A 16519-nucleotide genomic window follows, 5' to 3' on the forward strand; every position below is an offset into this window, starting at 1 on the left:
CTAGCAGAGAGGGCCGGCTAGCAGAGAGGGCCGGCTAGCAGAGGGCCGGCTAGCAGAGGGCCGGCTAGCAGAGAGGGCCGGCTAGCAGAGAGGGCCGGCTAGCAGAGAGGGCCGGCTAGCAGAGAGGGGCCGGCTAGCAGAGGGCCGGCACAGAGCAGAGAGGGCCGGCTAGCAGACAGGGCCGGCTAGCAGAGAGGGCCGGCTAGCAGACAGGGCCGGCTAGCAGAGGCCGGCTAGCAGAGAGGGCCGGCTAGCAGAGAGGGCCGGCAGAGAGGGCCGGCTAGCAGAGAGGGCCGACTAGGGCCGAAGCAGAGAGGGCCGGCTAGCAGAGGAGGGCCGGCAGAGACTAGCAGAGAGGGCCGGCTAGCAGAGAGGGCCGGCTAGCAGAGAGGGCCGGCTAGCAGACAGGGCCGACTAGCAGAGAGGGCCGGCTAGCAGAGAGGGCCGACTAGCAGAGAAGAAAAAAAAGTTGTTCACTTCATCAAAACTGTCACTAAGGAAGAGTTTAACACCCTTCCTTCCATTTCAACGTCATAGATTTAGCCGGTGGTCATTTTGTGACAGAATGCGGTTTTAACCAATCAGCATTCAAGACTAGACCCACCTGTTGTATAAACTTTGATGAACATGTACTTCATAGTATGTGTGTGTGTGTACTGTATCTTTATAACTTTGTAATGTCACCTTCACACTGAACTCCCAAGACCTATAACTCAAAGGCTTTTTGACAGTTACAGTGACCATGATAAATCAATGAACAAAGTGGCATCTTATATTTTGTGACTGAGCTATTGCTATTAGTGTCCTCTGTTAGATTAGATTGACCTCTAGGTGTACGTCCCAAATGCCATTCCTTAAATAGTGCACTACTTTTGACCAGAACCCACTTTCAACACGGTTACAGTATTAATCTGTATTGAAGCATGAAGGAGGCAGACACGGTTACAGTATTAATCTGTATTGAAGCATGGAGGAGGCAGACACGGTTACAGCATTAATCTGTATTGAAGCATGGATGTATTGAGGCATGGAGACACGGTTACAGTATTAATCTGTATTGAAGCATGGAGTAGGCAGACACGGTTACAGTATTAATCTGTATTGAAGCATGGAGGAGGCAGACACAGTTACACTGTAAGTAAGACAATAATGAATCTAAGAGGTTCCAGCTTACTGGGGAAAAGTACAGAACTGTATTGCCAGCTCTCTGACTCAGTTTTGATGAGGACACACCTTCCTGTAGTAATTACTGAGAAATTACATTATGGCACAATAGCTGAATCATGCCATCTGATAAATTGTGTGTATGTGTGTATATACAGGGTATATGCACGTGTGTGTGTGTAGTGCGTGCATGTGCATGTAGTGCGTGTGTGTGTGCATGCGTGTGTAGTGCGCGTGTGTGTGTGTGCATGTGTGTGTGTGTGTGTGTGTGTGTGTGTGTGTGTGTGTGTGTGTGTGTGTGTGTGTGTGTGTGTGTGTGTGTGTGTGTGTGTGTGTGTGTGTGTGTAGTGCAGCGTGAACCTGTCATGAGTCGTGAGACGAAGGTCTCGGTGAGCTGCAGCACACCATGGTCAACGTACTGCAGGAAGGTGTGTCTGGGGAGACAGCGAACCCCCAACACGGACAGTAGAGTGTGATACCCTGCAGACACACAGCAACACCACGTCAGATGCCATTTGCTTGAATATGTATTTAATATTGTAGAGGCCGGCTCTCTATAAGCTCTGTTGAAGGGCTTTGTTATATTGAGACACTGGACAGGGAGGTTAAAATAAGTTTAACGCCTTGGTTATTTCGAGAGAAGGTTGAACAAGGTCAAATACATGAATAAACAGTGTTATTTTGAGATGATTAAACAGGGTTCTTCTTACCAGGAGGGGAGGGAGACACAGAGTCTTTGTAGCCTCCAGTATCCGACACATCACGTGAAACACGGCCCACTCTGCTGAACTCCCCGCTGCTTTCTACAGCAGAGAGGATAGTAAACATCAATGGGACAGGACTTAGACACAGAGACACACACACACACACACACACACACACACACACACACACACACACACGTAGACACACACACACACTGTAGACACACACACACTAACACAAACTAAACACACACACTACCACACACACACACTAACACAAACTAAACACAAACTAAACACACACACTCTCATACACTCTCATACACTAACACAAACTAAACACACACACTAACACAAACTACACACACAAACTAAACACACACACTAAACACACACACTAACACAAACTAAACACACTAACACAAACTAAAAACACTAACACAAACTAAAAACACACGATAACACAAACTAAAAACACACTAACACACACACACACACACACAAACTAAACACACACTAACACAAACACACAAACTAAACACACTAACACACACACTAACACAAACTAAACACACACACTAACACACACACTAACACAAACTAAACACACACACTAACACAAACTAAAAACACACTAACACACACACACACACACACAGGGAGCAACTTACAAGCACAGCACCAGAGGGCCTAGTTTGTACTTCAGCCACACAGACTCCAGCATGCGTCTGATCAGCTCCAGCTACACACACACACACACACACACACACACACACCACACACCAAACACACACACACCAAACACACATACCAAACACCCACACACCAAACACACCCAACACACACGCCAAAAACCCACACACACCAAAAACCCACACACATCAAACACCCACACACCAAACACACACACACCAAACACACACACACACCAAACACACATACCAAACACCCACACATACCAAACACCCACACACACCAAACACACACCAAACACAGAGAGAGAAAAGAGGTCAGGGATGAATTAAACATCTGATTTACTCAAATGTTACATGATAAGACCACTATTAAAACGTTTCACATTCACTTCCTGTTTCCACAGTTTCACACACTGTAACACTTCCTATTTTCTCTACTGAGCAACAAATGAATAGTAGTCTGTGCCAACAACACGTAGCAAGAGAAAAGGTGTTACTATGATTTATTTATACACTGCCACTTTCACAACCTGACACACACACACACACACACACTGGTAGCCGACTAACACACACACACACACACACACACACACACCACTAGCCGACCAACACACACACACACACCGCTAGCCAACTAACACACACTGTGACTGACCAAGCATGACCACTCACATCCTCTTCTCCTCTCTCTCTTACTGCAATAACAGGAAGAAACACTACCACATTTACATCCTGACACACACACACACACACTTTATGGAAAGGCTTGTGTCTTCCTGATATGGAGTGCGCTATTTCCATGTGAGGTTCAGGGTTTTCTTCAGTCAGTGATATCTATGTATGATGTACTGTACAGAGCCGCTCTGACGTCATAACTGAGCTGTGAACAGTGAGAAGTAGATCTGTCATCCGCAGGAGGAAGTACATGTATTGGAGGATAATGGTTATTGTCATTTCTCAACTACAATCTGTCTGTCTCAGGCCTTTCTTTGTGTAACCGCAAAAACAATGGAAACAGTGTTTGGGTCATGTAGAATAAGAACACACACCAGCTTGGCCACGTAGTTCACCACCAGCACGTCGATCTTCTTCTTCCCCAGGCGAGGCAGGTGTCTGTTGAGGTGCTCTCTCAGCTTGTCCACCATCTATAGGAAACACAACACTTCACATTGAAGGTGTCTGTGTGTGTGTGTGTGTGTGTGTGTGTGTGTGTGTGTGTGTGTGTGTGTGTGTGTGTGTGTGTGTGTGTGTGTGTGTGTGTGTGTGTGTGTGATGTTCCCCTGTTCCTCTGTGTCCCTGTTTCCCTGCTCCTCTAACATTGTCCTACATTCTTATTATCAGGAAGGAGAGTGGAGCAGGAGCCTACTGGGACTTACATACACACTGCAGGTAGGCACACACACACACACAAACTGCAGGTTCACACACACACTGAGGTACACACTGCAGGTACACACACACACACTGCAGGTACACACACACACACTGCAGGTACACACACACACACTGCAGGTACACACACACACTGCAGATACACATTCCTGGAGCAGGAGAGACCTATCTGACCTGCAGGTGGAATAGCCTGCTGGGAGCAGAGCTGACGAGCCTAAGAATAGTTACCCTGCTGGTTGATGCTGAGGGGACCACAGCTAGACTACCCTAGTGTTTTACAACTGGGGATAGGTAGAATAGTTACCCTGCTGGTTGATGCTGAGGGGACCACAGCTAGACTACCCTAGTGTTTTACAACTGGGGATAGGTAGAATAGTTACCCTGCTGGTTGATGCTGAGAGGACCACAGCTAGACTACCCTAGTGATTTACAACTGGGGATAGGTAGAATAGTTACCCTGCTGGTTGATGCTGAGAGGACCACAGCTAGACTACCCTAGTGTTTTACAACTGGGGATAGGTAGAATAGTTACCCTGCTGGTTGATGCTGAGAGGACCACAGCTAGACTACCCTAGTGATTTACAACTGGGGATAGGTAGAATAGTTACCCTGCTGGTTGATGCTGAGAGGACCACAGTTAGACTACCCTAGTGATTTACAACTGGGGATAGGTAGAATAGTTACCCTGCTGGTTGATGCTGAGAGGACCACAGCTAGACTACCCTAGTGTTTTACAACTGGGGATAGGTAGAATAGTTACCCTGCTGGTTGATGCTGAGAGGACCACAGCTAGACTACCCTAGTGTTTTACAACTGGGGATAGGTAGAATAGTTACCCTGCTGGTTGATGCTGAGAGGACCACAGCTAGACTACCCTAGTGTTTTACAACTGGGGATAGGTAGAATAGTTACCCTGCTGGTTGATGCTGAGAGGACCACAGCTAGACTACCCTAGTGTTTTACAACTGGGGATAGGTAGAATAGTTACCCTGCTGGTTGATGCTGAGAGGACCACAGCTAGACTACCTAGTGTTTTACAACTGGGGATAGGTAGAATAGTTACCCTGCTGGTTGATGCTGAGAGGATCACAGCTAGACTACCCTTGTGTTTTACAACTGGGGATAGGTAGAATAGTTACCCTGCTGGTTGATGCTGAGAGGATCACAGTTAGACTACCTAGTGTTTTACAACTGGGGATAGGTAGAATAGTTACCCCTGCCGGTTGATGCTGAGAGGATCACAGTTAGACTACCCTAGTGTTTTACAACTGGGGATAGGTAGAATAGTTACCCTGCTGGTTGATGCTGAGAGGACCACAGCTAGACTACCTAGTGTTTTACAACTGGGCCTAGGTAGAATAGTTACCCTGCTGGTTGATGCTGAGAGGACCACAGTTAGACTACCCTTGTGTTTTACAACTGGGGGTAGGTAGAATAGTTACCCTGCTGGTTGATGCTGAGAGGATCACAGTTAGACTACCCTTGTGTTTTACAACTGGGGATAGGTAGAATAGTTACCCTGCTGGTTGATGCTGAGAGGATCACAGCTAGACTACCCTAGTGTTTTACAACTGGGGATAGGTAGAATAGTTACCCTGCTGGTTGATGCTGAGAGGACCACAGTTAGACTACCCTTGTGTTTTACAACTGGGGATAGGTAGAATAGTTACCCTGCTGGTTGATGCTGAGAGGATCACAGTTAGACTACCCTTGTGTTTTACAACTGGGGATAGGTAGAATAGTTACCCTGCTGGTTGATGCTGAGAGGATCACAGCTAGACTACCCTAGTGTTTTACAACTGGGGATAGGTAGAATAGTTACCCTGCTGGTTGATGCTGAGAGGATCACAGTTAGACTACCCTAGTGTTTTACAACTGGGGATAGGTAGAATAGTTACCCTGCTGGTTGATGCTGAGAGGATCACAGTTAGACTACCCTTGTGTTTTACAACTGGGGATAGGTAGAATAGAACCTGCTGAAACGCTAACGTCACTTAAACCTCAGGAACAGCAATTTCAGGTTGGAAATAGTTGCTGCTGCAAGGCTAAAAACTCCTGGGAATAGACTGCAATGTCAGGATCAAAAAGGGACAACTATTTTTATCATGCGTGTTGTGTGTTGTCAGCTAACTGCTTGCCCTGATGAACCTTGGTCTTGGTAAGCTGGACAAGCCTGCATTCCAACCCAGCACTAAAACAGTGCTGACACTGATCTAAGATCAGTTTAACATAGAGCCTAGAGCTGTCTGTGCCCGAGGGCACCTTCCACCCAGAGTATCATGGCTGCTGTATCTTGTGACTCACCAGGCCTATGAGCGCCCTCTGCTGGCTGTCCTCCTCCTGGAACAACGGAACCACTTTCTGGTCTGCAGAGGAACAACATAACACCGTGGATTTAGACTTTTCATTACATCTCAAAGAGTTGGACATAAGGCAAAACAAACAGTCATGAGTCAGGACGAGGAAAAGAGGATCGCCTAATGATTTAAGAGAGATGAGTAAGTAGGGTTGCACATTTTGGGGAATATTCAGAGGTGGAAACTTTCCGTGGGAATTAACGGGAATATATGGGAATTAACAGAAATATATGCAAATTAATATTAATACCATTTAAATGTAGATGTTTTTGCATTGGATATATTTACCATATCATATGGAGACAGAAACATAAACCTTTTACCTTTTCATATGTAGACATAATTCAAATGATTAAATTCTTCCAATAGAAATACAAAAATATTTTGTACGAATTGAACTTTAATTAAATGAGTTGACTCTTCACATGGGATGATTTCACTGAACAACAACAGAAAGGAATATTGAATATTGATCCATCGCATCTCCCAAAAATGTATTCAACATAAATCTGTAAAATTATAGTGTAGAAACTAAAGCTTTGGTTGTCTTCCTCTCAGGCTTCCATGTCTTCTCCCTGGACCTCCTCAATGTCCACCTCTTAAACATCAGACTGAGGCCTCATCTTCACTGTCCCTTTCCAACCTTGTTGAGGATGGCTCGTTGTCAGGCTCAAAAAGCCTCATATTTGCCAGGATGGCCACCAATTTTTTGGGGGGTGTGATTTGGAGGATGATGGAGGCAACAGGGGAAAGAGCCTCAGATCCACAAAGTCCTTTCCACCAGGTGGCTGATGAGATATGTTGTCACGACTACCATATTGCATCTCCATCCCAAGGCCCTTGCTTGGAAGTGGACTTCAACAGACTGCCAAGAACCTTGCCCTCATCCAGGCCAAGGTGGCGAGACACTGTAGTGATGACACCATAGGCTTTGTTGATCTCTGCACCAGACAGGATGCTCTTACCAGCAGACTTGGGGTCCAACATGTACGCTGCAGCGTGTATGGGCTTCAGTCAGAAGTCTTCACGCTTTTTGATGTATTTCAGAACTGCAGTTTCCTCTGCTTGCTTCATCTGCAATGTAGAGTCTGGTGTGTCTGTTGTCCCTTGTGTCTGTGCTCTTGTAGAATACTGGTTGAGGGGTGGAGATGATGTAGTTATTTATTCCTTGGCCACGAACATTCGACCACCCATCAGAGATGATTGCAATACAGTCTGCTTTCTCTACGATTTGCTTGACCTTCACTTGAACTCTGTTGAACTCTGCATCCAGCAAATTACAGAGGGACATCTCCATGGTCTTTTCATTAGAGGGGGACATCTCCATTGTCTTTTCATTAGAGGGGGACATCTCCATGGTCTTTTCATTGCAGAGGTACATCTCCATGGTCTTCATTGCAGAGGGACATCTCCATGGTCTTCATTGCAGAGGGACATCTCCATGGTCTTTTCACTACAGAGGGACATCTCCATGGTCTTTTCATTACAGAGGGACATCTCCATGGTATTTTCATTACAGAGGGACATCTCCATGGTATTTTCATTACAGAGGGACATCTCCATGGTATTTTCATTACAGAGGGACATCTCCATGGTCTTCATTGCAGAGGGACATCTCCATGGTCTTCATTGCAGAGGGACATCTCCATGGTCTTCATTGCAGAGGGACATCTCCATGGTCTTCACTGCAGAGGGACATCTCCATGGTCTTCACTACAGAGGGACATCTCCATGGTCTTTTCACTACAGAGGGACATCTCCATGGTCTTCATTACAGAGGGACATCTCCATGGTCTTCATTACAGAGGGACATCTCCATGGTCTTCATTACAGAGGGACATCTCCATGGTCTTCATTACAGAGGGACATCTCCATGGTCTTCATTACAGAGGGACATCTCCATGGTCTTTTCATTAGTGGGGGACATCTCCATGGTCTTTTCACTACAGAGGGACATCTCCATGGTCTTTTCATTACAGATGGACATCTCCATGGTCTTTTCATTAGAGGGGGACATCTCCATGGTCTTTTCATTACAGAGGGACATCTCCATGGTCTTCATTGCAGAGGGACGGGACATCTCCATGGTCTTTTCACTACAGAGGGACATCTCCATGGTCTTCATTACAGAGGGACATCTCCATGGTCTTGTCACTACAGAAGGACATCTCCATGGTCGTTTCCACAGTCAGAGAAGATGACAAGGACAATGAAGGGGGGAGAGGAAAAAGTCAACATGCAAGGGGAAGTTTCTGTGAGTCGGGATATTGGTGTGGAGAATGATGAATGGTGGTCAGTATGGGAGAGAGTATGTACGGGTGAGAGACAGACAGAGGGACAGCGAGAGAGTGAGACAGAGTAAGAGCGAGAGAGCAGTGTGTGTGACAGAGTGAGGTTGTGTATTGTCTGTGCGTGGCCCATGTGAGGTAGTTGAGGTACAGCGATGTCCAATCTCGTGGTTGAGCAACATTTGCACTGGGGTCAGGAAGCAGTGAAGGAGAGGAGAAAAAAGGAAAGCAAGCGAGAGAGACGCCCTTCTCCTCCCATTCTTATATAACCATGTGGCATTCTTCCCCTCTTTTCTCTCTCTCTCCCTGAATGATAAATCATCAACAACTGTGGGCTCCGAGAGCGATGTTCTCCAGTGGACTCAAGTATGTGACCCTGAAACTCAAGTTGGGGGATTTCTTTAACTGAAGCAGAAGACATTTCCTATCTGTAGTCAAGGGTAAATGAGCTCACGTTAACTGACCTGCCAGCATCTTAATATACCAGTGTTATTCTAGGAATAATAATCACAATAACAGCTTCATAGCCAAAGGACCAATATCAAGCTCTAGAGAGGCAAGGTTTCTCACAATCCTAGAGACACGGTTTCTCACAATCCTAGAGACAAGGTTTCTCACAATTCCAGAGAGACACGGTTTCTCACAATCCTAGAGACACGGTTTCTCACAATCCTAGAGACAAGGTTTCTTACAATCCTAGAGACACGGTTTCTCACAATCCTAGAGACACGGTTTCTCACAATCCTAGAGACACGGTTTCTCACAATCCTAGAGACACGGTTTCTCACAATCCTAGAGACAAGGTTTCTCACAATCCTAGAGACACGGTTTCTCACAATCCTAGAGACAAGGTTTCTCACAATCCTAGAGACAAGGTTTCTTACAATCCTAGAGACACGGTTTCTCACAATCCTAGAGACAAGGTTTCTCACAATCCCAGAGACAAGGTTTCTTACAATCCTAGAGACAAGGATTTTTACATTCCTAGAGACAAGGTTTCTTACAATCCTAGAGGCAAGGTTTCTTACATTCCTAGAGACAAGGTTTCTTACAATCCTAGAGGCAAGGTTTCTTACATTCATAGAGAGACAAGGTTTCTCACATTCCTAGAGAGACAAGGTTTCTTACAATCCGAGAGACAAGGTTTCTCACATTCCTAGAGAGACAAGGTTTCTCACATTCCTAGAGAGACAAGGTTTCTCACATTCCTAGAGAGACAAGGTTTCTCACATTCCTAGAGAGACAAGGTTTCTTACATTCATAGAGAGACAAGGTTTCTTACATTCCTTCTATTAATGATGGTGGCTTTTAGAATGTGACATCTTACCAAGATTCCAGCTGTCCACCATCGACAGAACTCTGAAAATAACAGAGGAAATATCAGATGATGTGACTTACTTGACTTCTAAGTGGAAACTGTATCTGTGTGTATACAGCATCTCTACGTGTCTGTGTGTATACAGCATCTCTACGTGTCTGTGTGTATACAGCATCTCTACGTGTCTGTGTGTATACAGCATCTCTACGTGTCTGTGTGTATACAGCATCTCTACGTGTCTGTGTGTATACAGCATCTCTACGTGTCTGTGTGTATACAGCATCTCTACGTGTCTGTGTGTATACAGCATCTCTACGTGTCTGTGTGTATACAGCATCTCTACGTGTCTGTGTGTATACAGCATCTCTACGTGTCTGTGTGTATACAGCATCTCTACGTGTCTGTGTGTATACAGCATCTCTACGTGTCTGTGTGTATACAGCATCTCTACGTGTCTGTGTGTATACAGCATCTCTACGTGTCTGTGTGTATACAGCATCTCTACGTGTCTGTGTGTATACAGCATCTCTACGTGTCTGTGTGTATACAGCATCTCTACGTGTCTGTGTGTATACAGCATCTCTACGTGTCTGTGTGTATACAGCATCTCTACGTGTCTGTGTGTATACAGCATCTCTACGTGTCTGTGTGTATACAGCATCTCTACGTGTCTGTGTGTATACAGCATCTCTACGTGTCTGTGTGTATACAGCATCTCTACGTGTCTGTGTGTATACAGCATCTCTACGTGTCTGTGTGTATACAGCATCTCTACGTGTCTGTGTGTATACAGCATCTCTACGTGTCTGTGTGTATACAGCATCTCTACGTGTCTGTGTGTATACAGCATCTCTACGTGTCTGTGTGTATACAGCATCTCTACGTGTCTGTGTGTATACAGCATCTCATTTACATTACATTTAAGTCATTTAGCAGACGCTCTTATCCAGAGCGACTTACAAATTGGTGCATTCACCTTATGACATCCAGTGGAACAGTCACTTTACAATAGTGCATCTAAATCTTAAAGGGGGGGATTACTTATCCTATCCTAGGTGGGGTTTCAGGTGTCTCCAGAAGGTGGTGATTGATCTCTACGTGTCTGTGTGTTTGAGTGTTATTATCTATCAGTGTTACAGATTTCTGTGTTAATATCTATCAGTGTTATTGATCCCTGTGTTAATATCTATCAGTGTTATTGATCCCTGTGTTAATATCTATCAGTGTCATTGATCCCTGTGTTAATATCTATCAGTGTCATTGATCCCTGTGTTAATATCTATCAGTGTCATTGATCCCTGTGTTAATATCTATCAGTGTCATTGATCCCTGTGTTAATATCTATCAGTGTTATTGATCCCTGTGTTAATATCTATCAGTGTCATTGATCCCTGTGTTAATATCTATCAGTGTCATTGATCCCAGTGTTAATATCTATCAGTGTCATTGATCCCAGTGTTAATATCTATCAGTGTCATTGATCCCAGTGTTAATATCTATCAGTGTCATTGATCCCTGTGTTAATATCTATCAGTGTCATTGATCCCTGTGTTAATATCTATCAGTGTTATTGATCCCTGTGTTAATATCTATCAGTGTCATTGATCCCTGTGTTAATATCTATCAGTGTCATTGATCCCTATGTTAATATCTATCAGTGTCATTGATCCCTGTGTTAATATCTATCAGTGTCATTGATCCCTGTGTTAATATCTATCAGTGTCATTGATCCCTGTGTTAATATCTATCAGTGTCATTGATCCCTGTGTTAATATCTATCAGTGTCATTGATCCCTGTGTTAATATCTATCAGTGTCATTGATCCCTGTGTTAATATCTATCAGTGTCATTGATCCCTGTGTTAATATCTATCAGTGTTATTGATCCCTGTGTTAATATCTATCAGTGTCATTGATCCCTGTGTTAATATCTATCAGTGTCATTGATCCCAGTGTTAATATCTATCAGTGTCATTGATCCCAGTGTTAATATCTATCAGTGTCATTGATCCCAGTGTTAATATCTATCAGTGTCATTGATCCCTGTGTTAATATCTATCAGTGTCATTGATCCCTGTGTTAATATCTATCAGTGTCATTGATCCCTGTGTTAATATCTATCAGTGTCATTGATCCCTGTGTTAATATCTATCAGTGTCATTGATCCCTGTGTTAATATCTATCAGTGTCATTGATCCCTGTGTTAATATCTATCAGTGTCATTGATCCCTGTGTTAATATCTATCAGTGTCATTGATCCCTGTGTTAATATCTATCAGTGTCATTGATCCCTGTGTTAATATCTATCAGTGTCATTGATCCCTGTGTTAATATCTATCAGTGTCATTGATCCCTGTGTTAATATCTATCAGTGTCATTGATCCCTGTGTTAATATCTATCAGTGTCATTGATCCCTGTGTTAATATCTATCAGTGTCATTGATCCCTGTGAGTTTGTCTCTCTGTGCTTTCAATAGTGAAGTTCCCCCTGTACCCCACCAACACACTTCCTCCAACACACACAACATTCTGCAACACACAAGAGACCCTTCGCTCTTCGGTTCTCCACCTACTGTTTAGTGTTCTCCTCAATGTGACGTAGATAGTTAGAAGCCTTCTTGTTCTTTGACTTCTGAAACAGACAGAGTGAGGAACGTGTTCTCTAACTTCTGGAACAGACAGAATGAGGAACGTGTTCTCTAACTTCTGGAACAGACAGAATGAGGAACGTGTTCTCTAACTTCTGGAACAGACAGAGTGAAGAACGTGTTCTCTGACTTCTGGAACAGACAGAATGAGGAACGTGTTCTCTAACTTCTGGAACAGACAGAATGAGGAACGTGTTCTCTAACTTCTGGAACAGACAGAGTGAAGAACGTGTTCTCTAACTTCTGGAACAGACAGAATGAGGAACGTGTTCTCTAACTTCTGGAACAGACAGAGTGAAGAACGTGTTCTCTAACTTCTGGAACAGACAGAGTGAGGAACGTGTTCTCTGACTTCTGGAACAGACAGAATAAAGGAACGTGTTCTCTAACTTCTGGAACAGACAGAATGAAGAACGTGTTCTCTAACTTCTGGAACAGACAGAATGAGGAACGTGTTCTCTAACTTCTGGAACAGACAGAGTGAAGAACGTGTTCTCTGACTTCTGGAACAGACAGAGTGAAGAACGTGTTCTCTAACTTCTGGAACAGACAGAGTAAAGAACGTGTTCTCTAACTTCTGGAACAGACAGAATGAGGAACGTGTTCTCTAACTTCTGGAACAGACAGAATGAGGAACGTGTTCTCTAACTTCTGGAACAGACAGAATGAGGAACGTGTTCTCTGACTTCTGGAACAGACAGAATGAGGAACGTGTTCTCTAACTTCTGGAACAGACAGAATGAGGAACGTGTTCTCTGACTTCTGGAACAGACAGAGTGAAGAACGTGTTCTGACTCCTGGAACAGACAGTGAAGAACGTGTTCTCTGACTTCCTCTCATGAAGGTATACTGTACTACATGTTACATGTCCATGTTAGTCATTTAGCACATACAAGAGCAATTAGGGTTCATTGCCTTGCTCAAGGGAACATCAACAGATTCGTCTCAGGGATTCGAGCCAGCGACCTTTCGGTTACTGACCCATCGCTCTGAAACGCTAGGCTACCTGTTGAAGTGGTTCTATAAGAGAATATGTCAGGAATTGGAAATGATGAATGTTTTCATACTGTCCTACTGCTAGCTGCAGTGTAAAGCTTAGGATCAGAGAGAGAGACTATGGTTCCATACTGTCCTACTGCTAGCTGCAGTGTAAAGCTTAGGATCAGAGAGAGAGACCATGGTTCCATACTGTCCTACTGCTAGCTGCAGTGTAAAGCTTAGGATCAGAGAGAGAGACCATGGTTCCATACTGTCCTACTGCTAGCTGCAGTATAAAGCTTGGGATCAGAGAGAGAGACCATGGTTCCATACTGTCCTACTGCTAGCTGCAGTGTAAAGCTTAGGATCAGAGAGAGAGACCATGGTTCCATACTGTCCTACTGCTAGCTGCAGTGTAAAGCTTAGGATCAGAGAGAGAGACCATGGTTCTGTACTGTCCTACTGCTAGCTGCAGTGTAAAGCTTGGGATCAGAGAGAGAGACCATGGTTCCTTACTGTCCTACTGCTAGCTGCAGTATAAAGCTTGGGATCAGAGAGAGAGACCATGGTTCCATACTGTCCTACTGCTAGCTGCAGTGTAAAGCTTAGGATCAGAGAGAGAGACCATGGTTCCATACTGTCCTACTGCTAGCTCAGTATAAAGCTATGTCAGGATCAGAGAGAGAGACCATGGTTCCATACTGTCCTACTGCTAGCTGCAGTATAAGGCTTAGGATCAGAGAGAGAGACTATGGTTCCATACTGTCCTACTGCTAGCTGCAGTATAAAGCTTAGGATCAGAGAGAGAGACCATGGTTCCATACTGTCCTACTGCTAGCTGCAGTGTAAAGCTTAGGATCAGAGAGAGAGACCATGGTTCCATACTGTCCTACTGCTAGCTGCAGTGTAAAGCTTGGGATCAGAGAGAGAGACCATGGTTCCATACTGTCCTACTGCTAGCTGCAGTGTAAAGCTTGGGATCAGAGAGAGAGACCATGGTTCCATACTGTCCTACTGCTAGCTGCAGTGTAAAGCTTAGGATCAGAGAGAGACCATGGTTCCATACTGTCCTACTGCTAGCTGCAGTATAAAGCTTGGGATCAGAGAGAGAGACCATGGTTCCATACTGTCCTACTGCTAGCTGCAGTATAAGGCTTAGGATCAGAGAGAGAGACTATGGTTCCATACTGTCCTACTGCTAGCTGCAGTATAAAGCTTAGGATCAGAGAGAGAGACCATGGTTCCATACTGTCCTACTGCTAGCTGCAGTGTAAAGCTTAGGATCAGAGAGAGAGACCATGGTTCCATACTGTCCTACTGCTAGCTGCAGTATAAAGCTTAGGATCAGAGAGAGAGACCATGGTTCCATACTGTCCTACTGCTAGCTGCAGTGTAAAGCTTGGGATCAGAGAGAGAGACCATGGTTCCATACTGTCCTACTGCTAGCTGCAGTGTAAAGCTTGGGATCAGAGAGAGAGACCATGGTTCCATACTGTCCTACTGCTAGCTGCAGTGTAAAGCTTGGGATCAGAGAGAGAGACCATGGTTCCATACTGTCCTACTGCTAGCTGCAGTGTAAAGCTTGGGATCAGAGAGAGAGACCATGGTTCCTGTGGTGCACTAAGCTCCCAGAGATAATCTATATTCCAGTCTCTCTGTGTGAACTCACCAGGGTCGCTAGCAGTGTGTCTGGCAGACTGTGAGAGGTTCTGTGAGAGGTTCTGGATCTGCAGTTTGCAGTCCTCTAATATGTGTGAACTCACCAATGCTGCTACATTGTAGGTGTGAACAGAACTCACCAGGGTAGTGAGCAGCTTGGTCCAGTCTGGCAGGTTCTGAGATGTTCTGTATCGTGGGTTTGATCCTCTAATATGTGTGAACTCAATGCTGCTACATTGTAGGTGTGAACAGAACTCACCAGGGTAGTGAGCAGCTTGGTCCAGTCTGGCAGGTTCTGAGATGCTCTGTATCGTGGGTTTGGAACCGCCTCAAAGTACTTCATCTTTTCTGTGCTCCACTGCAGCTCTTCCCAATAACCCTGGAGACTCCTGGCCTGCAGGGAAACAATACCAAACATCTAGTCAACACCAGATGTTTACTACTTTTACAGTTTGTGCAAAATAAGTCCATTTGCTATGGTCATCTTGAGACCTCCTTGGAAATTATTTATGGCACAGGGTTCATACTACATAACATTAAATGAAACGCACTTGATTGTAACAAATGGTTCATGTTTTTCCTTTAATTAAAGACGGCCTCCATCTACAGAATAATCACTGGGTAATTCATTGTAAATAGCCCAGTTTATATAATATTATCACGTCCCTTCTTTCAACACAACTCTTCTTCATTTAATTCATTAGATATGCATTCTTTATCTGTTACTGAGCACTGGATCTACTTCTCACTCCTGTCTGCCCCCACAGGAAGCGGCGCAGGTCCTAATCCAGGCACTTGTCATCTCCCGTCTGGATTACTGCAACTCGCTGTTGGCTGGGCTCCCTGCCTGTGCCATTAGACCCCTTCAACTCATCCAGAACGCCGCAGCCCATCTGGTGTTCAATCCGTTCTCTCCACTGGCTTCCAGTTGAAGCTCGCATCCGCTACAAGACCATGGTGCTTGCCTACGGAGCTGTGAGGGGAACGGCACCTCAGTACCTCCAGGCTCTGATCAGGCCCTACACCCAAACAAGGGCACTGCGTTCATCCACCTCTGGCCTGCTCGCCTCCCTACCACTGAGGAAGTACAGCTCCCGCTCAGCCCAGTCAAAACTGTTCGCTGCTCTGGCCCCCAATGGTGGAACAAACTCCCTCACGACGCCAGGACAGCGGAGTCAATCACCACCTTCCGGAGACACCTGAAACCCCACCTCTTTAAGGAATACCTAGGATAGGATAAAGTAATCCTTCTCACCCCCCTTAAAAGATTTAGATGCACTATTGTAAAGTGGCTGTTCCACCGGATGTCATAAG

General features: G+C 44.9%; 1 protein-coding gene across 1 annotated transcript; it reads right to left on the reverse strand.

The window, feature by feature from the left end:
• Positions 1 to 1524: 1524 nt before the first annotated feature.
• LOC124029811 (gamma-secretase-activating protein-like) lies at positions 1525 to 15599 on the reverse strand (the record flags this gene model as incomplete). The annotated part of the gene is made up of 8 exons (XM_046341393.1): positions 1525 to 1598; positions 1929 to 1967; positions 2540 to 2610; positions 3616 to 3711; positions 6263 to 6324; positions 9931 to 9962; positions 12494 to 12552; positions 15465 to 15599. Coding segments are annotated over 8 exons (568 nt in total), but the record flags the coding sequence as incomplete, so codon positions are not given.
• Positions 15600 to 16519: the final 920 nt, after the last annotated feature.

This window comes from Oncorhynchus gorbuscha, unplaced genomic scaffold (assembly GCF_021184085.1).
Source record: "Oncorhynchus gorbuscha isolate QuinsamMale2020 ecotype Even-year unplaced genomic scaffold, OgorEven_v1.0 Un_scaffold_7774, whole genome shotgun sequence".
Lineage (NCBI taxonomy): Eukaryota > Metazoa > Chordata > Actinopteri > Salmoniformes > Salmonidae > Oncorhynchus > Oncorhynchus gorbuscha.